At 44.2% G+C, this 23,631-nt stretch overlaps 1 protein-coding gene across 5 annotated transcripts; it reads right to left on the bottom strand.

Moving 5' to 3' along the window:
* Positions 1-1,281: 1,281 nt before the first annotated feature.
* On the bottom strand, positions 1,282-23,631 carry SLC16A9 (solute carrier family 16 member 9). Of its 5 annotated transcripts, none has more exons than XM_064464777.1 (8): positions 23,528-23,631; positions 16,330-16,389; positions 15,769-15,886; positions 14,479-14,707; positions 6,119-6,262; positions 5,092-5,187; positions 2,535-3,443; positions 1,282-2,186 (listed from the first exon to the last, which is right to left on the bottom strand). In XM_064464777.1, exons 4-8 carry the CDS (start codon positions 14,672-14,674, stop codon positions 2,008-2,010), a joined length of 1,524 nt encoding a protein of 507 aa, XP_064320847.1. In that variant the 5' UTR covers positions 14,675-14,707; positions 15,769-15,886; positions 16,330-16,389; positions 23,528-23,631; the 3' UTR covers positions 1,282-2,007. The 5 variants fall into 5 exon arrangements, with proteins under 5 accessions (XP_064320847.1, XP_064320848.1, XP_064320844.1 ...); XM_064464778.1 differs by lacking the exon at positions 23,528-23,631 and adding an exon at positions 20,871-20,889; XM_064464774.1 differs by lacking the exon at positions 23,528-23,631 and adding an exon at positions 20,611-20,777.

Genomic DNA, 23,631 nt, shown 5'->3' with positions numbered 1-23,631 from the left:
ACTTCTACCTCACCCAAGGTATCCCAACATGCTCCCCTAAATTTTAAACCTATAGCAAGAAGTCAAAGCCTGCAGCATGTGCCACAGGTGGATGGATTTCTGTGACTACTGTGCAAGAGAAACCTGACACATCTTTGGCACAGGAGCAGCTACAGACACAAAAGCTATTGCACAGGGCACACAGGGCAGTACAGAGCTAGCTGGGTCACCCTGCCTTTGCTGTAGCACCTGCCTGGCTGTTGTGGTTTAACCCCAGGCGGCAACTAAGCCCCACTCAGCTGCTTGTTCACTCTCCCCCAGTGGGATGGGGGAGAGAACTGGAAGAGTTAAAGTGAGAAAACTTGTGGATTGAGATAAAGACAGTTTAACAGGGAAAGCAAAAGCTGCGCACACAAGCAAAGCAAAACAAGGAATTAATTTACTGCTTCCCACGGGCAGGCAGGTGCTCAGCCACCCCTAGCACAGCAGGGCTCCATCACACCTAACAGTTAGCTGGGAAGACAAACACCATCACTCCAAATGTCCCTCCTTCATTCTTCTTCCCCCAGCTCTATATGCTGAGCATGACGCCATGTGGTGTGGGACATCCCTGGGGTCAGTTGGGGTCAGCTCTCCCAGCCGTGTCCCCTCCCAGCTCCTTGTGCCCCCCAGCCCCTCGCTGGTGGGGTGGGGTGAGAAGCAGAAACTTATCTGACTCTGTGTAAGCCCTGCTCAGCAATAGCTAAAACCTCCCTGTGTTATCAACACTGTTTCCATCACAATTCCAAAACACAGCCGCATACCAGCTCAGGAAAGACTTCAGCCTCACAGTGCTCCCTCCAGTCATGCCAGCCTCGGGCCTTGGGTTAAAGAAAAGCAAAAAGCCAGCACACACACAGAGCTAGCCTGTGGCTAGAGAGTATCCAGGCAGTGGGTTTCAGGACCTCTCTCTTCGTTGGCCTGTTTGGTGTTGACGTGTTGCAACTCCTTCCACCCCAGCTTCCCCCATACCTCTTCTCTTATCCTTCCCCCACGTTTTTTCTTGCTCCCTGTTACTAACATTTCTCCTTACTGTGTCCATTCCAAAAATAACAGCAAAAATTACATCGCTATCACATTTTTCCTTTTTTCATCAGATCTACCGCGTTGAAAGCTCTACTACTAAGCTCTGTGCAGCAGGTTCAGCCTACTACACTGTAGTTGCGCAGCAGGAGATGTCCCCAGTAGAGCCACTTACCTGTGGGTTTCTGTAAGCACATCTCCAACTCCAATCTAAAGATTATGAACTTGCATAACCAAGCCAACATTTCTTTTCATGTTTTCAATAATCATATTTATTCCTTGGTTTAAAAGGTTTTGGTTCAACAGTTTTATAAACAGACTTCACAAAATGTGCAATATTTATAAACATAGTTCTTAGCTGCAGTGGTAGTAAGAATCTTTACTTTCATCATAAATTTAATTTCAGTTATGCAATACAAGGTTGGTTTTATTCCCCCTCTTCTCCCTCCCCCAACTGGCACTTCATTGTTACTTGGAGAAATTTTAAAAAGACAAAAAGTTAATCTAAGCATGATGTTATAAGCACCTTGTCACAGTATTACATTCTAATAAGGCAAATTTTTGTTTCGTAAAGTCTGATTGTGCAACTCGGAGACCTATAAAAGGTGACGGAAATGCCAACCTTCTCCAGTAAGGAACAGGCCTTCATTTTTGCTTTGACGTTTTCATCCCTCTGCACCACTCCCCTTAAAAAAACAAGTACAGCTGATAATACAGCAGAATATACCCCTTACAGGGTGAAAGGAAATTACAGTAGACAAAGGCTGAAAACACAGTACACAGTAGATAAAATAAGACTGTTCTTAAAAATAAAATAAAAAATGAAAAGAAAAAGAAACTGAACAACAAGCAACAACGAAATTTTTCTAGTGGAAGAGGATTTGTGGGCTTTATAAATAAGTGGAAAATTACTAAAATACTTTGCTATATAATATAAAAAAGCACAAAGTGTTTTCCAGTTGTCACCTAAGCACTAGATGCAACCTTGTAGGAGTAAGTATTTGGAGGCAGCTTTGCGCTCGGATTGGTACAGGCATTCCAGCAGGGTAACGCTGCCAACAGCAGAAGAAATCCACCCAGTAAGACACAAAAGCCACTGAAGTAGAATGCAGTGTCATACTCCTGTGTCCAGTCGTAAAACCAACCTGAGGGTGAAAATAGGAGAGAAGTGCATCAGTGAGGAGTTAAACATAACACAGCACTCTAAGTTAGAGACATATCATGGAAAAAAAACCAAACCAAACAAACCAAAAAAAGGCCAAATCTAAAATACAGCTTAACCGCTTAGACATGAAACGTGCTTTTCATCAAAGCCAAAACCAGAACGCAATCAGCTTGGCCAGCTCAAGCGAAATAGGCCTTAATTTTTGCGGAAGACTTTGTTGTCGTCTTTCCATTGTTATTAGGACCAACTGGAACAATTTGCATGGAAATTAATTCTCTCTGATCCTGACAAGCTCATGTTCATTTTAAAGTATCTACCTTGCACTTACCTACAATTGGTGGTCCGAGGCTATTTCCAAGCCCAGCAAAGAACATCAGTATCCCATATGCATGAGTCAGTTTCTCAATTCCCACAGTCTTTGTTGTTACATACGGAAAAATTGACCAGTTCCCAGTGAGAAACCCCAAAATCCCAGAAAGCATCGCTAGTGTAAGGTAACTTTTGGCAAATGGAATTGCAAACAAGGCCACTCCTGTCATTAGTAGGGTAGTTACATACAGATATAAAGTGTTAACCCACTTAAAATCTGCAAGTATTCCTAAAGTAAGTTTGCCAACAGTGGTCATAATGCCTATAATGGAAATAAGGGGCATGTGATAGTCATCTTCATTAATGTTTGCGCTTCTTGCTACATCTTCCATGAGGAGAGAAGGAGGAAATCCACCAATATCAAAGAGCAAGATGGCAACAAAGAGAGCTGAAAATACTTTGTTCTTAAAAAGAACCACGGTTTCTTCCCAGTAGTTCACATAGAGCTGCCACTTCCTTTTGGCGAGTTGCTTGCAGAAGTTTGTCTGTTCTACAACTTTCTTTTTATAAGTGTCTTTCTCATTTACATTTATTGAGCTTAATACATTCTTATTTAAAATGCTATCCTGTTTGTAATCAGGTATATTGTTTGCACATTTTTCATCAACGTAGCCCTTTTCAAGGATGCTTATATTTTCTTCAACAGTCTTTTCTTTTTCATGGTAAACAAAATATTGATCTGGGACTTTGTCTACACATGTTTTTTCTGGTGGAGGGGAATCAGATGACTCCAGTGGCCTCATTAGGCTGCCACATGCTAATATGTTTAGAGACAGTGCACCAACTATTAGCAGACAACCATCCAGTCCATATAGATCAATAAGCTCTCTTTGCAATGCTGCATATATAAAGAGTCCAACACTCGAGCCTATAAAAGGAAAATAATATCAGTTTAAAATGAAGAACTGGTAACATTCTTCAACACTAACAAACCTCTACATTTCAGCAGCTACAAATACACCGCACAGGAATGGTAAGTCATTTGTGCTCCTCTCTCCCCAGCCTAATGAACCGGTAAGTTATCATCCCTCTTGAAGCTACAGTTTCTTTATTGAGTATGCACACAATAAAAAGCCTTTCAAAATACCTGAACAGTTTATGATGATTAACACTAGCAGACACTTTAGACACAAGTAGGATCAATACTATATCTGATTAAAAACATCAAAGAACTATTAAGCCATTCTTCTGCCATGCAGTCACACACATGTATCCCCTTCAGGTACCATTTTGAGTTAGCACAGTTAGACTTTCACACACCAACATTTTCCCCTTTCTCCTCCTCACTGCCACCTTCCTCCTCTGAGGCAGGAACAGACCAGGGGTTCACCAAGAGCCCTCCTAGAAACAGCCCTTGACCGCTTGGTGTTTAAGGAGTGGGGCTTACATGATGTGAGCGTACTCCAAAGGCATTTCTGAAGCTCTGCAGGACCAAACATGCATCTGGGGAATTTGGCTATTCAGAATAAAACACTGAAGACTAAGCAGCTACTATGAACACAAGCATTTTATGCAATCACTCCAATGTAAAGAAAAAGCTCTCAGTGAAGTGAGCACAGTTCCACTGTAAGCAATGGATGTCCGCTCACAGATACCGAGCATTGGTTTTTCAAGTCAATTTAAAGACAAACTTTAAATTAAAATGATTTGCTGAAGACTGTCTCTAGGTTATATTAAAGCCATTTATATACTCCAGTCCTCAATACACTAAAAAATAATTATAAAATTCTGACTTGCTTTGTCTTCCAGGTACTAAAATTAACCAGGGCTCAATAAGATCAGGCGTTAAGGCAAACTACCTGGAATCCCAACAAAATCCACTGAAAATTATTCCAAGGATCATTTCTGCAGAGGTCCCCCTTTATTCCACTGGTGTGGCTCTGGCATTAATATCTCACAACGCTGACTGTACTGACCAGGCCTCTCCTCACTAACAGCTACTTGAGAATTTTCCTTGTATTATCAGAGGTTTGTTTTTCTAGGATCCATTTAACACACATGGACAAAAAGCCGGGATGAGCTTTTGGAAGATTTCAGAATTTAGTCTCCTTTTGGATTAAAAATGGAAAAATATTAAAAATATAAGGCCAAACTTCAACTACTCCTTTCACGATACAGCCAATGCGAGGTTATGGTGATCCAGCACTTATATGCTGCATCTCCAACCTCTTTCTTGCCTCTGATCTGGTGTAAGAAAGAAGAGGGAGAAGAGAGCTCTCTGGTAAGTTTCCCCTCTTATTGCCCATGGCATACAGCCCACGCTGCTCACAAGTCTGCTTTCATTTTGGTGAATATCCTTTCCTCATCTACATGGACAACGCATGCCATACACCTGCAAGTGTAGTTATGATTTCATCTGAAGCCTGATTTTATCTGTTCATTGATACCAATGTTTTGACTTAAGAAGTACTTCAGGAAGTACTTAGAAAAATGTAACCTCCTGGTTTTTATTGCCAGGGTAATGGTAGCTGTATCAGAGTTGAAGAGTTAGAGAGAATGACAACTAAAAGTCATACCTGTTGAAATCAGACCAAGTGCAAGGCCTCTGCGTTTGTCAAAATAGTGGCAAGTGATGGTAACTGTTGCGGTATACAAAAGGCCACATCCCAGCCCTCGAGAAAAAAAGTTAGAAATAAAGCATGTAACATACCCTGGGAAACGAATGTCCCTTTTTATTCCCCAGGTAATACAAGAGTGCACCCTGGGCACAGGCGCACCTTTTAACTCCGGCTCCGCACCAGCCGCGCCAGCCTCACGCTGGCAGGGCCTTCAGGCTGCCTGCACTGTCCCACCTCCCTCTCCCCCGACCGCCCCTGGCTGCAGAACCGGCGTGGAGCGGGCTGGGTTTGAGCTGTTCACGGGCTCAGGTTCTGTGCTGCGTGGAAGGGTTACATGTGTTTCACTCAGGGGCTGGCCCCAGAAGACAGCAGAGCCGCGTCCGCGTGGCACCGCGCCCGGGCCAGCACGCTGCCGGGTCCCTGCTGGCCAGCGAGCTGCCCGGATTCCCGACACAGATAATTTGATAAACTACCCACAGCAGGCCTCTGCAGTGCAGAGGGGCAGGTCACCACCTGCCAGGAGAACAGGACTTTCATGCCTTTAGCACAGCGTTTCAGGTGCAATCCAGTTATGTGGAGAACAACATTGCTCCCTAACAATCCCTAATTTATCAAATTAGAATGAGTACATGACAAAATTCCCGGGGAGATGTTATTCCTTTAAGGCTGGCACTTCATGCCTGCAGAACACCTGCTTGATTCCACCCCTTAGGTAGAACCTCAGCTTCTCTGTCTCTAACAATCACGTCAGCAGAGGACAAACTCTTTTCAAACCCTGAAGAACATATGCATTGCCTTTATCTTTCACTACATGGTAACAGTCTGCTTGTGTGACACCCATCCCTGCTCCAAAGTAAAGTATTCCTTGATAAATCAAGTCCCAGAGTACCGTTGCCTCTGTCAATCAGTTTCCATTTCAGACTCTTAAACCAAGACTCAAAATAATAAAGATTACGTTTCTATATGAAGGAGCGGTGTTTCTTACCAACAACAATCCCATATGAAATATATAGAAAGTATATGTTAGGTGCAAAACTGCTCATCATGAGGCCCCCGGCCACCATAAAACCACTGAAAATTGCTACTGGTCTTGCTCCAAAAGATGACACACATATACTGCAGACAGGACCTGGAGGAAAAGCAAGAAAAAACATTCCTAGTAAATACCAGCACCGGTAAGAACTTCTAAAAAATCTCAGTCTATTGAAATGTTGCTTGTGATAATTATTTAAATGGATAATTATATTAAACAACAGTTCAGAGTACTCATTTTTACAGGATTCTTTAAGAGAGTCAGTTATAAAAACATACAAGATCAGGCTTGCAAGATCTTTGCTCAAGGAGAAACTGACATCAAGACCATGAAATGGTACCAAGGTTGGGAGTGAGAGAGTGAGCAAACATTCTTTACACACAGGATGATACATACACACTAGACTGTAACACTATCACTGCACCCCTAAGGACTCGTACAACGGCTCTGAAAAGAATCTTCCCCTTTAGATACCAAAAGAGGTTAGAGACCATCAGCCAGGCTTTAACCAAGCAGGTATTTTTTGACAGAGCCCAAAAACTGTGTTTCAGAAAAGACAGTATCTGTATTCATCTTGATATAACATGAGATTTATAAAACTGAAATGGAAAATAGTAATTTCTGATCATAATCATGGTAAGAATGCCACCTGGTGCTTACATAGAGGAAATATCTGCTGATATACCAGAGAAAGATAAACAGTATTCTTCCCTCATTTTCTAGGGTATTAAATATGTGCTAGTTAGCATTCTGCCAAAGAACTGTTTACTACCTATCTTGGTTTCTACAGTAAAACTATGGAAACTAAAAGGCATTTATTGACAACGTCCAGAGCAATGTTCATGAAGTTCGGAAGAGGTTTCTCCCTCTCTGTTTTTTTAACCCCCACAATATTTCTTTATTGGTTAGTTCCCCAAAACAAGAACAAAGTGCAGGCAACATTCTTACTCTGCCTCTCCTCGGCCAGCTCTCTCCTCACAGAAGCTGTAGAACAAGCACTTATTTTCAGCTGTGTGACCTGGAATACACCTTTTAGTCTGAAGTAGTGTGCAAGCTTGGTGCCTTGCATAAATAAGCAACCAGCAAGGGACTTGGCTTGCAAAAGACAATCTCTCTTCTGAAACCCTGCAGTTCTGAACATTCATACATAGACTTATATATCAGCCCCAACATCCTAAACTCAGCAACTCTGAGATTAGAAGTTAGATACACAGATGAATGACATTATTTAAAAACAAACAGAAAAAAAACCCCAACCCAACAACAACAAAAAAGCCCTCACCACCTTTGTGTCTCCCCTGCAGCAGTACAAAGACACTCCATGGTGAATACAATCTGAAAACAGTAACTTTGGAGTCTGCCATTTGTTAAGGTTGGTCCTGCCTGACTCACATATAACCCAGATTCCCAACAGATGGGAGGTGAGCCCAGAGAGGTGATATGAGGTGAACAACAGTTGGAGCCGAGGACGGTGCTTGCCCGGGTTTGCAGACAGGAGCTAGCAGCTGGGAATGCAGGCAAGATTTTCATGTGGTTACCGGCCATGGGACAGGCAGTTCTGGCAGGCAGGAGCACAGACTCGTTAGCAGGTGAAGCGATTCTCAAAGGCAAGGCAGGTCAGAACTTTTGCCCTATGTAAAAGCTCTCTGCCCAGGGAACATGAAGGGAAGGGAGTCCGAACCGGGGCTTATCCAGGCAAGGAGTTGGAGTTAAAGAAGAATCGAGAAAAATCTTCTGGGGAAGTGGGGTTTATTTGGATTTTGGAAACGATTAAAAAGGAAGATGTAAGTGCTTGCTGCTTCTCCAGAGTCAGCACGCTGTGGGAATGAAAGCCAGCCAGAATAACTTGGGCAGAGTAGCTTGCCGAGAACAAAAGCTGAGAGTGTTAGATCATTGCTGATTCTTAGAATTAACTACTAGAACTGGCAAATTAGGATTGGTATGTTTCCTAAAACCATGGGATTTCAAAATAAACAAAGGATCGAATCTGTATTACATAAAATATTCTTCTACACTAAAAGAACATTAGGTAGCGATAACATAATTCAATTAACCAGAGGAATTTTCACTCTTTCTCTTCTTTATTTCTCACCCACTATTTGAAACAAACAGTATTTGCCTTCCACCTGCTCCCTGTATTTCAACACAGCTACTTTCAGAAGGCCTCTGTCCAGCCTGGGGTGGTGGTACTGGTACAGACCACACTGATCACTACTAGAGGATCCAAGGTGAAGCTGGACCCTCTGACCCCAAGCCAGAACAAGGGAGACACAGAGCTGAAAAACAAGTCTTCATAATCTGACAAGGACACTCTCCTCTGGAACACCATCAAAAGCATCTCTGACAGGGTCCAAGGAGATGCTCTTCCAGCTTCTCCCACTTACAAAAAATAATCCCAAAGGAGAACAGAAAGTACAATGAAATCTTTTTGCTCTGACATGGAAAACAACCTGCACAAAACCAAAGAACCTACTCCAATAAGCTCAGTGTTAATGTGTCATCTCACACAGCAAGAGATTTGGCAGCTCAGCAATGACCCTGTTATAAGAAGGAGCACCAGTATCAGTATTAAAATAGTTATTGTAGGTCTCCAGGACGAGAAGAAAAACAGCTCCATCTTCCCCTTCACACTAGGCCCTACTTTCACACTCCCCTCATTGTACTGCTAGAAAACAAAATTCACAAAAGAAAACCCCCATGACAGTCAGCATCTTTGTTCTTTTCCCTGCCTCCTCGCATTCCTTCTCCTTCTCCGTCTCCAAAAGAGCTGGCTTTTTTTTTTTCCACCAGGCAAAGTACCTTTGGTTATTACCATGGTACTTGCACAGGAGTTCACTGTACACAAACGTGTTATTCTCTACAAGTAGTTCAAGCACAATGGGTTCAAGGCAGTTAATTCTGGTCAAACATCCAACTTTCCCAGAGTGGGACCAAGATTTGTGCTGTGAGCTCCTGCCCTGAGGATTTCGTTCAAAGTGGACATCCTGAAGAATTTAAGGGTCTACGTACAGCTGCATAGGAAACAGCTCTTCAGGCAGCATAAGGGGTTTCATTTAGTTGACTCTCTCTCAGAAAGATCCTTCCACTGGTAATGTATTTCTCACCGTAACATAAACAACATAAAAATAAAATCCCAGTGGCAATCCTCAATAGTAAGCATGGAAAATGGCTTTAAAGCCAGCATTTTGTTCAGTTTGCCAAGAGACTCCAGGGGTTAACTCTGGTATTAGAATAATATTTGAAGACATTGATAAACATTTACCTCTTTTACAAAAAAAAAAAAAAGTCCCTGGGGTTTTTTTCATCCAAATTATGTATCTTAAAACTAGACCGAACTCTGTTAAAAAATGATACCAGCCCAGTTTATAAGAATGACAGCTACCTCTAGGAAGAAAACTGTTTTGTTCTGAAAGACACTGAAGCCAGCGCAGGCACAGCTACTTCTCTTCTGCACACAACCTGTCAAGGCTCGGCAACCAGTAATACAATTGTCAGGCTCTGCAGGGGAGCAGTCAAGAAGATCCCTAGACAAAATGGGAAGAAGCAGCAGAAAGAAGACAGGCTCTCACAGTAGATATTCATGTGGAGGGACCAAAGAGGAAGAACTCCTAGGATGAATCATTTGTACATAGACATTTTCATTAAGATTTTTTTCAATACAAGACTTTACCCTTAGTGAGACCTTCCCGAGATGTGAAAACAATCCATCTGCTGCTCGCACAGGAACTTTATAACTGCCGCGACCTTCTGACCTCCTGACAAGTACAAAGCTCTTTTGTTTAATGGACATCAAGAACCGACACTCTCTTCCTCTACCGTCCTACACGAAGAGAAAAATTCTGCAAACTAACACTCCCTTCCTCCACTCACCCACCTGAAGCATCCTCCCTCCTTCACCTCATACATACACAAAACCTTTTGCTAAACAAACAATACTGGACAACTGAGTTTTTTCTTATCACCTGCATTAATCTGACCCACGCCACTTGTTGGTATCTGTCTGAGCGTGTTGAAACTGTAGGGTAGAAGCAATGCTCAAGGACTGTATGTAACTGTATGCCTGGACAGAACACAAGAATAATTTTTGCATACAAAATGCGTTGCTAAAACCTGGTCATAATAAACGTAACATTCTCCAAGTGCTTGTACTTTGGATAAGAACATAGACCAGAAAGAGCCTTTTTACACCAAACAGCAACCTGCTCCCAACTGTTTGGAAGGACTGCTCCTTTCTGATCAAGTTATTAAATGAACTGGGTTCCTCTGCAGAGGAACCTTTGGGATGCCCTCTCCCCTCCTCACAAACCACGTATAGCTTCCACAGTTTACAGTGGGCGCTATCTACGTGCGAGTTTTTTGTCCAAAAATATGTAGATGCTGCAAAGGGTTTTTTAGAGTTGTAAAAATATTGCTTGAAAACACAAAATTAAGCTTTTCAAACAGAGAACACTTGATGCCTCAGACCAGCAGAAACACCTCGGTAATTTATGAAGACATGCCTTTAAAGGGAGAATCCTCCCTGTGCTCTTTCTCCATTAATAAAGGGGAGTGGGAATGGGAGACGTATTGCTGGGGTCTGCTGCTATGCCAAACTCTGTGAAGTCAACTCTTACTGTAAACAGCTGTGGAGCCAACTACAGGCTCCATGGTCTTTGTCTGTTTTGCTTTTAACAAGTGTAACATGGATCAAATTTAATTTCAGCCTCCAAATGAATGTAAAATTAAGAACACTTGATGCAGGAGAAACACATGATCTTCAACAATATAATAAACAGCCCCCTCTGGCCTGTTTTTAGTAGGGAAAACATGCTAAGCTCATTGCAATTTCTTTCTATGCAACAAGCCCTACATCATCCACGGAGCCATGTGCCGCATTCCACCTGACCAGCATTATGACACATAATATTGTAGAAGAGCTCTCACCACAACCCAGCACAATAACACTGATGCTTTTCTTTTTTTAGGGGCATTTCTTCCAATACACTGTAAGGTCATATCACACAAAGTTATAATTCAAGTCATCCTGCAAGGAAGAAATCAGTCAGGTCCCTGTCCCGTTCCCTTCTCCAGCTGATGAGCCGAACAGTCCAGCTCAGGGCGGACTCCTGGCCTTAGCGATGCTGCCTTTGCTGTGAGCAAGAGGACGGAAATCGAACACCAGACAGCTAGGAAACTCGTCTCAATAAACAAGGTGCTGTACTGGGTTTCTATGTCTCGAGTCTAAGTTTAGCTCTCACACAAGTCAGAGGTAAACACTGTAGAAGGGATACCAACGCAGCAAATGCGAAAGGACTCGCCACCATCAGCTACTTTAAAAAACATTTAAGACAACATGTGCAGAGGGAAGAGGAGACACACAGAACCTTTTTCTGTGCCAGCTGGCATACATATAGGGATGTTTTCTTCTTTTTGGTGAAATTACAGTAGTAATATAGCACAGCCACTACCTTCCTCTGTCACAGAGGCTAGCTAATGTGATTTCCAGTGCTATCAATGAGAAAAGCCTTCCTTAAGCAAACGGACACTAACTCCTTTCCTGTATGTAGCTGCAAATCTACCATAACTGCCATTCTTTTTCCAATCTGGCATCTACAGATGTTAAGTTGGAGAGGGCTCACAGAAGATTCTTAATGGCTTTTCAGAAGAGCCTTAACTGAAAGAGTGGAAGTCTCTTGTATCAACGGCAAAAAGACTGTATCAAGTTACAGGCTTAAAAGAAAATTTAGAAGTAAATTGATTGCGGTCTCTAGACTTATACCACAATTATTCAACGACACTTCAAATTATACCACTTAAAGATAACATTATTCATCAGCTGAAAACTAAAACTAAGCAACTTGTATTATAAGATTACATAATTTTAACGTGGGAACTAAATACTGAAAAAAGAAAAGACAGGGAATGCACTGAACAAACATGTCCTAAATCAAGTGAGAATTACAGTATTTTCTGCATGTAACATGGGTTGCTTTAAGAGTAGCAATACCTGAAAAAAAGAGTCTTTGGACAACTAGATCAGAGACTGGAAACCAAAAAAAGGAGGAGAAGGGAAAGAACAGCAAATATTAGAAGAATTGAGTTCGGAACAGTAAAAGGCAAGGGGACTACGGAAAGGCTTTGGGGTAAGGATTCCTGTTACCAGCATTCACAGATGTAACACTGCTGCTGAAGTCAGCTTGCTTGGGGAGATCGTTAAGTTATTAAGTTACAGATAATATCTTTTTACATCCATGAAAATTTGCTAATTTAGGAAAATTCTATTAGTCCCATCTTCTACTTAACATAGTCTACAACAAACACACAATGGTCCCACCTGGCCCATAATACTGGAACCTGCAACAGCACAAGTAAGATCAGAAGTAAGTTCTCTTTTCCTATACTCGTTAAAAAGGGCCTAACTTTACAACATGTTATATCAATGGTTTTGCGCTGAAAACACGTATGTTATTTACACTAGTGACTAGCTCAAAAAAAGGCCTGCAATGAAAACTGAATGAAAACGCATAACTTGTCAAGAGCATTCTGCATTTAGGTAGAGGTTATGATGCTTAAAGTGTCGCACCAACAAGTTCACTTGAAGTAAAGTCATCACTGAGGTCAGATCCCAGCTTGACAAGACAGTGGGATCTTCCATTTCAGGTAAAGCAGGGAATATATATTTTGTTTTCAGTCAACTCTGAAAACCTCAATGCAATTAAAAGGTCCTCACTGTACTTTTTTAAGGCATTAAAAATAGGAATGATTATCCAGCTTCCAAATCCTGAACTGAAAGAATAAAAGCACACTGACACACAATGTTCCTCCTAACCCATCAAAATTTCAAGTAATGTACTCATTCTGTACCAAAATCAATTACCATAGTACCTTTTATTTTTGTTATTCAGTCGCAGAAGCTTCTATTCGCTATAAAACACACTACTGACAACTGCTCACGGCGGCAACACAGAGGGCACTACAAAATCTGGGAACTAGCACGGTGTTGGCATATGAGAAATGGGGCTAAGGCTCTTGTCAGAGGAGAGAGCCAGAGACTTCTGGTCTCCAGGGAGAGGGTTTTTCTTCAGCCCATCTCTTGCAATTCCCTTCTGCCTAGTTTTTTTTCAGTAACTATCTTGTTTAGCCTCCCCCCCCATTCATTTTCCTACTCAAGTTTATTTAGATCTTGATCCATTAGTAATAGGAGTTAATGCCCTTAAAACAGGAAAATAAAATAGTATGATGGAAAAGCAGTCTACAATTCTTTGCCCACTTACGCTCTGGGACTCAATATAGTCTTCTTGTGGTTAATGAAACACCTGCCTTTGCCCATTTCTATTCTGCCTAGTGGTACAAAACCCTAACACAAGTGTGACACCAGTATTTGGCCAGTTATAGCGTCATACAAAGGTCATATAGGTCATACAGGTCTTCATTCAGGTGTGTATCACTATTTGACCATCAACTTTCTTTTAAGAAGAGATTTCCTCAAAATCCTGAGCTGCATTTTGTCCATTAAGCTACATAATTGCTTGCCTGTAGCAATTTCTCTGCTGGCAGGCAATTTTTTCCCAGATTCAGCAAAAAGATAATAGTTCCCATGGTAAGTCTTTGAAAAGCAGCAGCTGGTGATATTACCCAGTACAATACCCATGCTTGATATTAAAACAACAACAACAACAAAATGGACCTATGGACTTTCAAAGGGGTCTTCTATTTCTCTAAAACCCTGCTGTTACTCTCCAAGTGACAATGTCTTACTGAAGAAAAGCTTCCACTAAGTTGTTTTGTTTAATGCCCCCATTATCCATAACTTTCCAGGCTTCAGAGGGAGTTCCTTCCTCAAACAAACAGTGGAAAAGAGCCCTCCCCCACTCTAAAAGATGGGTTTATTTCTACAGCTGTAAAATGAGTAGCTGGTTTATTAATTGACTTTTTTTTTTCTTAAAGCACTTGAACCATTTCAGACTAGCAGTTTGATCTGATTTTAAAGATACTAATGCAAATGTTAGTCTTAAAGCCTCATTAAAAAAAAAAAAAATCAGTAAAATTGCCATTCAGTTTCCCAGATATTGGTTTTCCTAGTTTATTCAAATACAATAATTTTGAATTTTCTAAGGGTAATATTTTTATTACTCTTTTACTGTAATATTGTTTTGGTTTATGTGTAGTGGAACTACAAATATAATCATCTTCCCCGTCTTGACCTAAACCAAAAATGCAGCATCCTCATTCTATCGTTTGCAGCTGTCTTTAATGTAATTCCAAAAGCACACACAGGTAAAGCATCTATTAGAAACTTTTCGATTTAAGATAGATACTGCATCTACACTTACTGGCAAGCAATCCGATTCCGTTTGCTAGTGATCCAACCCAAGCAGTCTTGCCTTTCCCTTCGCCAAAAGCATCCAGCCATTCTAAATACAAGACTCCCACCGCCAGCGGTGATCCGTAACACAAGAACTGAGTAAAGAAGGAAACGACAACAATCACCCAGCCCCAGCCACCATCTGGTGGTTTCCGAAATACCATCTTGTCAGATGAGTGCAGATGTACAGGCAGAACCTGTGTAAACAAAGCACAAAGAGAACAGAGCATTAGGAAGGTGACTGACCGAGGTTTGCTGATACAAGTGAGCTGCACAGAGAAGTACACATTTAAACAGAGCCTTATTTCCACCGTCCTTTGAGAAATACATGCAGCACAGCGTACAGGCAATGAAAAGTAGTTATTATTTGGTACTTCTACGTCTTCTGCATAACACAGGAACAGTACACAAAGCATTAGTAAGTCATACATACATCAGCACTGTATTACAGAAAGGGAGAACACTTCATTTTCTAAGTAATAGGCTTTATGAAGACCTCAGGTATTAACATCTGCCACAGTTCAACGAGAGAACCGCATGGCCACCAGCTGTTAAGCCCTCAGATACCCTGAGTGAAGCGTATAGGCTTGAAGGACAAGAAAAGCTACAAGTATAAAACAATCCCAATAAATAATGTAGGATTAAAAAAATTCACAAGTATAAAAATATTAGTTCAAGGTAAAAAGAAAAAAAATATGTCTACTTAGCTGTAATCTCAGCATAGTACCCTGCAGTTTAGCAAGGTGTTTGCCACCAGATAGTGTACTCCGGGAGGGACAGGCAGAGAGGAAGACTGACGTTATGGAAATAGTAACAGTGCTCTGCTCTGTCAACAAGGTGATGTGTAGAGGACTGATGCATCCAAAAATCACTTCATACCTATTAGCAAGTGAAGAGTGTTCTAAAACTGTATACAGGTGTTGGCTTATATGCCAAGACGTGACAGTATTAAGCATGCACACCAAAATCTCCTATAACCTGTTGCAGTGTCCACACTCTGCAGAGTTTGCACACATCACCCGTCCCCAAACTGGCACTCGTTTCTTGGAGTCCACAACTCCTTTGCATGGTGAGATCCATCACCTATGCATCTACGGCTTTAAGTAACTGACTGCCCTCACACCTTCTCAAGAGTAGTTTGTGAATGTAAGGACTGAGGCCTCTAACATCTAGCAAAGAATTTAGAAGTTTCCAGGCTAAACTGCTTTGGAGTTTGGATGGCTCCAGTGATACACGCATCCCTGTGCGCACAACTAACCTGCCCTCCCTCTCTAGAGGGAGCAATCTGCCGAAGCGATGATCACAAAATCCATGTTCTGCTCCTGGCTCTGTCACTAACCAGACATGTGATTCTCAACAATTTTATCTCCTTTGCCCTGTAAGACAGAAACAGATAAGATCTCACCCGGTTTTCTTCATGAAATACTCTCAGGGACCATCTTCACCCTACAGCTTAGGCATTAAGGCTGCTGCAGTAACAGTCCTGCTCTTGGAGACCCCAAGAGGCAAAGCAGAAAAATAAACATGTCTCACTGCCTGTTTGGCTCCCAACCCAGGGGAGATGGAGTTCTTCAGCTTTTCAGTGAAAGGAAAAAAGTTACTGCTTTATGGAAGAAATGGTATAATCGAATAGAAAATAACAGAACTTGCATTCAAGCTCCCTGTACTCACTGATCGAGCAATTTTTAAGAATTCACATTGAAAACTTGCAAAAAAGCTGCAGTACAAAATTTTGAGGAATAATTACTATAGAGACATGAAAAAGGCCAGTTCTTTTTTAGAGGCACACTTAAATGTTACTTTGAGGGTAGATACTTACAGATGATGACACAAAAGTCCTTCAGCTCCCTACAAATGTACCTTCACGTGGCAACTCTACCTGCAGAAAAAGAGGAGAAAAGCAAGTTTTCAGCTGAAGTATCACTGCAACAGTGAACGCAACTCTGAAAAACTGGTATTTTTACATTAAATGACTTCTTTTTAATATCTTTTCAGAGGAGCTTCAGAAGTAATCAAGTTATTTCAGTGGAGAAATACTGATTCCCCCCTCAATTAATTAACAGCTGACAGCAACCTTGGGGTCCAAAATAACAAAAACATTGTCTGCTAATGTAAAATAAACTTTGACATTCTAGGTCCTTTAGGAGTGATTTACAGCTTTAACATACTGACAGTCCTTCAAGATACAGTGTTTCCAGTTACAAATGTTACAACATTATACGCTTCAGTTATAAATGTAAGCTCTGATTTATTTCCTCTACATGTCTGGTAAGTGTCCCTTGATTACCTCAGACGCAAGGGTGACAGCGGGGACAGACAAACGTCATGCCACACCATAAGGTATCAAAGCATTAAGAAGGTGCTTACAGGTACTTTCCTAGAACAATAACCTTTATACAAAAGGGGATCCCCATATTTCTACACAAAATATTTAAACTGTATGTACGCAGCCACCAAAAGAGCTGCCATACGCATCCCTCCGTGCATTAAATAAGCATCACTTGGCTTGGTCTGTCCCTGACTGGAGTAAAAATGGTGGAAATAAGTGACAGCTTCAAGAAAAGACACCTCCACTGAGACAAAGCAAGGAAGTTTTCAGAAACCTACTAAAATAATGGAAATAGACAGTGAATAATCCCAACTCCAATTTGTTTAAAAAGTAAGCTTCAGCAAACAAACACATTTTAGCTGTGATATTGGTTTCCACTATATTGAGGCCCTAAAATTTGGCACAGAGACAACTCTGAGTTCAGTTCTATTCTGAACATTCGATGGGGAAGAAAGGAGGGCAGGGCAGGAGAGGAAAAAAGTTTTCTTAGTCTTCAGTCACGTAGTCTTTTCTAATAGAAAGACTATAAAAAAACTCTGGATCTGTTCCTCATCTGCTGCAAGTTTGCACAGCTTTACTGACTTTAACCAACTGCTCCCAAGTTATGGCAGCAGAAGAGCTGACCTCCTACTTCCTGATGCCTCCTATTTTGCACCACAGATCTCTTTTGCATCTTTTAGCTAAATTCAGGATTTTAGGTAGCAAGAACACCTGGATTTTCTAAACACTTCAAGCCATTTACAGTGTACAATTGTCCAGCAAAAAGTGAAAACCACTGTCATTTTTCCCCCAGAAATTGTCGCCGAAAGGAACACAGACTTACAAAGCCCCAGAGTTCGTTTTTAAGAACCAACATGACCTGGCTTTTCCTTCCCTTTCTTGCAGGTTACTCCTTCACCTCACACTGCTTTGTGTCTATTACCTAAAATAAAGTGCATTTTCTAACTTCCCTGAAGGCATGAAGTCCTCCTGAAGGGAGCACACGAGCTGAGAGCCCTGTGCAAGGATCCCATTCCCCAGAGCCCTCTGCTATGACATATAATTAAAGATGTCCCAGTCAACCAACTGCTGCTTGCACTGTGGATGTCTGTACTCCTTTCATTGCTACGTTATTTGATGCTTCCCTGAAAACGAAGAGTTGCAGTATAAAAGCTTAGTAGCGCGGACAAGAGCCAACAGGAGGAACTAAACCTTCGCTACTCCCAACGCTGCCTGCGTGGGATCAAATCTGTGCATTGACTTGGGAGGGATCCAAAGTGCCTTTTGCTATTTTCTGACTGTGTGGAAGGAGGATACAGACTCTGCAGATACACATGATCATCAAAAATAAAGAAACTGAAACACATACAGAAAAGAGCATTTAACAGTTTTGTCTTCTCTTGGAATCAGCCAGGAAGACTTATGTGATGCCGGAGAGAGACAAACAATGATGGGCTTTAAGATTCAGGTGGGAACCATTTCACAAACCTTACTGTTCACAAACCCTAAGGATGTTGTTTCAGACTCCAGGAAACCTGGTCACTTCAGAAACACTGATATGGAGAAAAGAAGCATAAAGAATTAAACAGTAACTTGAAGTTCGGTCAGAAAAAGCTTTTCAGTGAGTTGTACTCACTGCGAATAAGAATCAGAGGAAGAGAGCTGCTTGATGAAAGCCTTTATGAACAACAACAAAAAGAAACCCTAGAGAACGAACTGAACAACAACAGTTTTAACGTGGGAAGAGAGAGATGTCTGGCTGCAACTATTTTCTTTTACGTAAGCATCGTTATCACCATATCAAGCTCTTTTTCTATAAATCTTAAAATTTGGCTCAAAGATGAGAGAGGAGCACAAAAAAAAAAAAAAAAAAAGAACTGGTCTAAAGAACACAAGTATGACCGAAACATTAGCCCTCAGCACAGAAACTTGTATTAATCTGTGGCAAAGGGAATCTTGAGAAAGACAGCAGCAATGTGATTGTTTCTAGTTTGTTATTTCTGCAACTGGAGTCTGGTTAAGAAGGCTGCTTTCTGCGACCAGCACATGGCTGCAAAGAAAGCCGATGTCAGCAGAATCCCTGTGTGATTAACGCTCAGCTATTCCAGTTTTGCAAGGCACTGGTACAAATTAAGACGGTACCAGCCAGAATGGTAACATCCCTCATTTTAAGTCAAATTAGATTTCATGTAAATTTCTTTTTCTGGCAACATTCTTCCAATTATCATCTGAAGTTTCTGCTACCCTCAGCTTGCAAGTAACACCTAGAGCCTTAGAGCGGCGATGATACATTACAGTTGTTTTTAACGTACCCATCATTTCCAAACACCTGCATACGTACTGACATGACGGTACCAGCATTGTACTAAATGCACTGAAAAAGATGCACCTGTACTTTGATGACATCAGACTTTAACTCATGTTTTAACTACAGTAGCTCCCACATTTAAATATTTGTCCAAGTTCTTTCACACTGAACATATATATTTCCTTCTCAGTTCTCAGCATTCAGGTCTACCTACTTCTCATCCTTTGTAAATTATGCAAGAGGCTCATCAACATAAATAACTCCTTCCATTTCTACCTGACAAGGGAAGAAGCACGGAGTTTAAAAAAAAAAACCAAACTACCAGAACAAAACTTACCGGCAGTGTAACAATGTTTTTCCATTGTACAAAATAAGTTCACATAAAGAAGCATCAGCCAGGGCAGCACATAAACCCTCCAGCTTTGTACATATCTGTCAGCTCAGCAGAACCCGTCCTACCTGTTTGCAGAGCGTCGCTGCCCCAGAGGGGATGGAAACTGCCCCCCTCCCTCCCCCAAGTCTATTCTAGCCTACAAGTACCACTGACTGTCCGACACCAGCACGCACCCATACAGACAGCTGTAAGCTGGCCCTGCTATAAGCCACCAGCCAGCTGGACGGACCAGAGGAGAACGTCTCCGCCAACACCTCTGCCAAAGGTGCGGGCCACCTTACGCATCACGACCTGCGAGGGCTCCCCTGCGCGTCGGCTCCCTCGCCAGCTCCGTGCCCCTTAGCCAGCTCCTCCGTGGGGATGGAGGGACTCTTATAGCCCCCGGCTCGCCTCGCCTCTCCCCACGCCCCGGGGGCCAGCCCACCCACCCCCGGGGAGCCGCGTTACACATTGACGCCGTCCACTTCCAGACCGGTTTTGACGGGAACGGCTCATCTGCGCGGCAACACGCCCCGAAAGGCGGCTGAAGGTCGCCCTCGCCGGGCCGATGCCACGCACACGGTGAGACAGGGTCACGCCACGCCGTCCCGCTCCCGGCCAGCCGCGGCCTCCGAGACGGGCACCCGCACCGGGCCCCGCAGCGATGCTGATGGGCGCCCGCTGCCGCGTGCCCACGGCGGGGACGGCGCCACGACACCCCCCGGGTGCCACCCCCGAGGGACACCAGGAGATACCCGCAGCCAGCACCAAGGGCTGCTCACAGCGGGCGACGCGGGATGGAAGTCGGTAGCCACCGCAAGGGACAGCAGCTGCCCGGCGGGCACCCCGGGGCGGCGGCAGGCCCTGGAGCAACCCCTTTTCCCCCCAAACCCGGTGCTGGTGAGGCCCCTGCAGAGCCACCCCACCACCACCACCCCCGCTCCGAGGGCCACCCGGGGCTGGGACAGCCAAGCCAGGCCTCCCGGCGGAGGGGCGGGCCAGGGGGCGGTGCGGCCCCGGTGTGGCGGCTCCCCCCGGCCGGGCCGGGCCCCCCCCCCCCCCCGACCTGCCCGAAGGCCGGGACCCCCCGATACGGCGCCATCCCCGTTACCTGCGCCCCGCGCCGGCAGCAGCGGGCGGCCGGCGGGGCGGGGGGCGGGAGCCGGCCCCGGGGCGAGCCGGGGCAGCCCCGCATCCCCGGCGCGGTACGGTGCGGCGGTGCGGGGCGGGGCGGCGGCCGGTGCCGGCACGAACCGGTTGTAACTCGGGCGGGGGGAGGAGCCGCCGGGGGCCGCCACCGCCTCCGCCCGCCGCCCCGGGCGGGGGGGGGGGGGGGGCTGCCCTGGCCCGGCCCCCGCCCCTCCGCTCCACCTCCATCGCGGGTCCCTGCCCTCCTCCGCCTCCCGCTCGGCGGGCGGACCCCGGCCTCGCCGCCTCCCTCTCGCCGGGGAGAGGCCGGACACCCCGAGGGTCGCCCCCAGCCGGGGGCCGGGGCGGGGGCCGCTGCCCTCACCGCGGTGTCCCGCCGCCCCCGGTGAGGGCCGGGCCCCAAGGCACGGTAAAAGCCCCCCGCGTCCCCCTGCCCTGCTGCGGTATCGGCATAGCCAGGCCGGAGGCCGAAGGCAGGAGCGGGACCGCAGCGGCTTTGAGCCTGCGCCGGTACCAAAGGCAGCGCCAGGGCTGCAGGACGGGGACGGGCGCTGGCTGCCCGCCACCATCGCTGCCCAAAGGCTGCAAACTTGCGGTGCAAACAGCGATGCAGGCAGCGTACGTGCAGCGCTGCTCCTGCAGCCTGCTAGCTCAGGTAAGAGAGAACTCACTGCCTTCAGAGGTGGTCTCACGAGAGCCCTAGCCCAGACCGGCGTGCGTGGCACGTCCAGCGCTGTTAGACATGACGAGGTAGCTGCCAACTCACGCAAGTTCAGCTGCTTGCAACTGTTGCCCTCCAGACTGCAAAATCTGTGGCAGAAGCTGACTGAATGCCCCGCAAGTATCAGGCTCGACCCCTGGCTGCGCGTTCGGCGTGGCAGCCCTGCTGCTCTCTCCACCCAGTTAGGTCAGCTCAGGTACCCACACAAGCTGCAGCTAGAAACACACACATCACTAGAGTGGAGTGAAATTCAGAGCTGAAATATTCCTAGAGCTGAAATGCTGAAGCAATCTCAGATGTTTACAGCCCACGCAGTTCCTACAGGTATGGCATAACTCCCCCTTGAGACCCGCAGTCCAGATTTACTCCTCAGGGCAATATTTACAAAGGTTCATGAACTTTAAGTATCTTTAAGTGCCCAGATCCACCTCACAGCGATCAGGCAAATATTAAAATGAATACTTGCTACGGGAAGGACTGACAGAGAGTGATGCAAACTCAACTACCTTCTAAGACATCTCTGAAGCGAGAAGGCCGCAGCTGGCATATGGTTCAATTTTGGGTATCTCATGACAAAAAGGGCAGCCAACTGAAAAAAGAAAAGAAAACGAGAGAACAGGAACTATCAGAGCTCTGGAAAACTGGTCCAGGGAGGAGGACTGAAATAAACAGCATTTAGCCTAGAGAGAAGGCAGAGGGGAAACAACAACATTCTTCAAGAAGTATAAGGAGTTACTGCAAAGAAAAAGGAATTAATTGTTCTGCATAGACAATAGACAACTAGAAGAGGTCAGTGGGCTTAAACTCCATCAAGAGATATTGCTTTAGATATTAGGAAAAGCAACACTAGCTCAGTACCGGCAGAGATTTCTTTGAGAGAGCATAGCATTTTGGGAACACACATGCACTGGGTTGCCGACGTAAGAAATGACCCAAGACAGCTGCTCAGACAGTAAACAGCCTCTCTTTCCTTTGATCATTTCGTAGGCCCAAGGACACCGGCTGAAATCGAAAGGCTAACTGAAATCTTTCCATATTCACTCAAGAGATGGCTGGAAAATAACAATTCTGAAACAGCCATTCAAGATGTGCTGTTTCCTACACTTCAGTACAAAACTAATAAATGCGATAAGAACCTTTTTGCTTACAAGTGCATAAAAAGCTCCAGCTCCCATTGCGGTGCTTAATGTAAGCGTTTTGCTTTTTGAGCTCTACAGAAGCTTAAAAGCCAATGATGTGAGCTAAAATTAAGGACAGGACATTTCACTCCAGCAAAATTGGTTATCGGCATCTGAAAAACCAGTGAAGAAGAGTATTTGCATGTTCACACGTAGTCATTAGAGTACTGCATACAAGAAGCTTGGAGTTCGCAATGGTTTATCTCTACAGGAACACTGAGGACAATTAAGGCATATCAGTTACAGCATACACTGAAATACACTGGATCTTTTTGCAGAGGAAGCGGTCCTAGTCAGATGCAAACCAACTTTAGATCACAGGCAGCTTTGGACCTGAAGGAGAAACCCCACTTCAGAATTAAAATGCACTTTAAATGAATACATTATCGATCCTAATTGCTTTGCTTTAACTTCTCTGGGTGCCCTCCTGATGACAAGTCCTCTGCTTTTAATTAACTCTGCTTTTCATATGAACAGGCCAGTCAAGCATATACCATAATTTTGAGAGGGCAACCTTGCTGGCAAGAGGCAGGCTTGTGAAAACAAGCCGCAGAAACAAAAGGCTAGAGGGAAGGGTCCCTCCTCCACGCCTCCTTTGTCCTTCGTTTCATAACAAGCAAGGCAGCTTCCTCCAACTCTAGGTTTCTGCTCACTCAGCCTACAGTGTTTTGGTAGCTGCCATTTGGCTTAGATTTCAAATCACTGATTAATCTTCTCATTTATTCAGAAACCCTTCCTACAGGGCCTTCAAAGGCAAGTGAATTATAACGGTGCCACAGCTGCGCCTTCTGTAGCCATGCTTTTGTCCTACGCACCACCAGGAGAGTTCTTAAACCTTCACTTTAAAATAGAACATTAAGAGAAACACTGAATAATGCCTCCCCATCCCTCCCCCAGCCTCTGGGGTTTAAGAATCCAAAGGATAAAGGTACATACATAGCATGGCCGGGCATGAGAGCAGCACCTAATTAAAAAGTTACCTTGTTTTTGGTGAGCCATGGCTGCAGGACGTGCAATTCTATGTCACTAGCAGCTGCAGCAGTGTACAGACGATCTAGAAACGTTCTCTGTTCTACAGACAGCG

The sequence above is a fragment of the Phalacrocorax carbo genome, chromosome 13, assembly GCF_963921805.1.
Source record: "Phalacrocorax carbo chromosome 13, bPhaCar2.1, whole genome shotgun sequence".
Lineage (NCBI taxonomy): Eukaryota > Metazoa > Chordata > Aves > Suliformes > Phalacrocoracidae > Phalacrocorax > Phalacrocorax carbo.
Note: the sequence above shows the minus strand (reverse complement) of the source record. Positions and strands in the feature narration are given on the sequence as shown.

Coding starts and splice junctions, on each gene's coding strand:
- SLC16A9 (XM_064464777.1), bottom strand. CDS start 14,674: ATGGTATTTCGGAAACCACCAGATGGTGGCTGGGGCTGGGTGATTGTT. Junction 6,263..14,478: donor CGGAATCGGATTGCTTGCCA/GTAAGTGTAGAT, acceptor CTTTTCCTCCAG/GTCCTGTCTGCAGTATATGT. Junction 2,187..2,534: donor CCTCGGACCACCAATTGTAG/GTAAGTGCAAGG, acceptor TTTCACCCTCAG/GTTGGTTTTACGACTGGACA.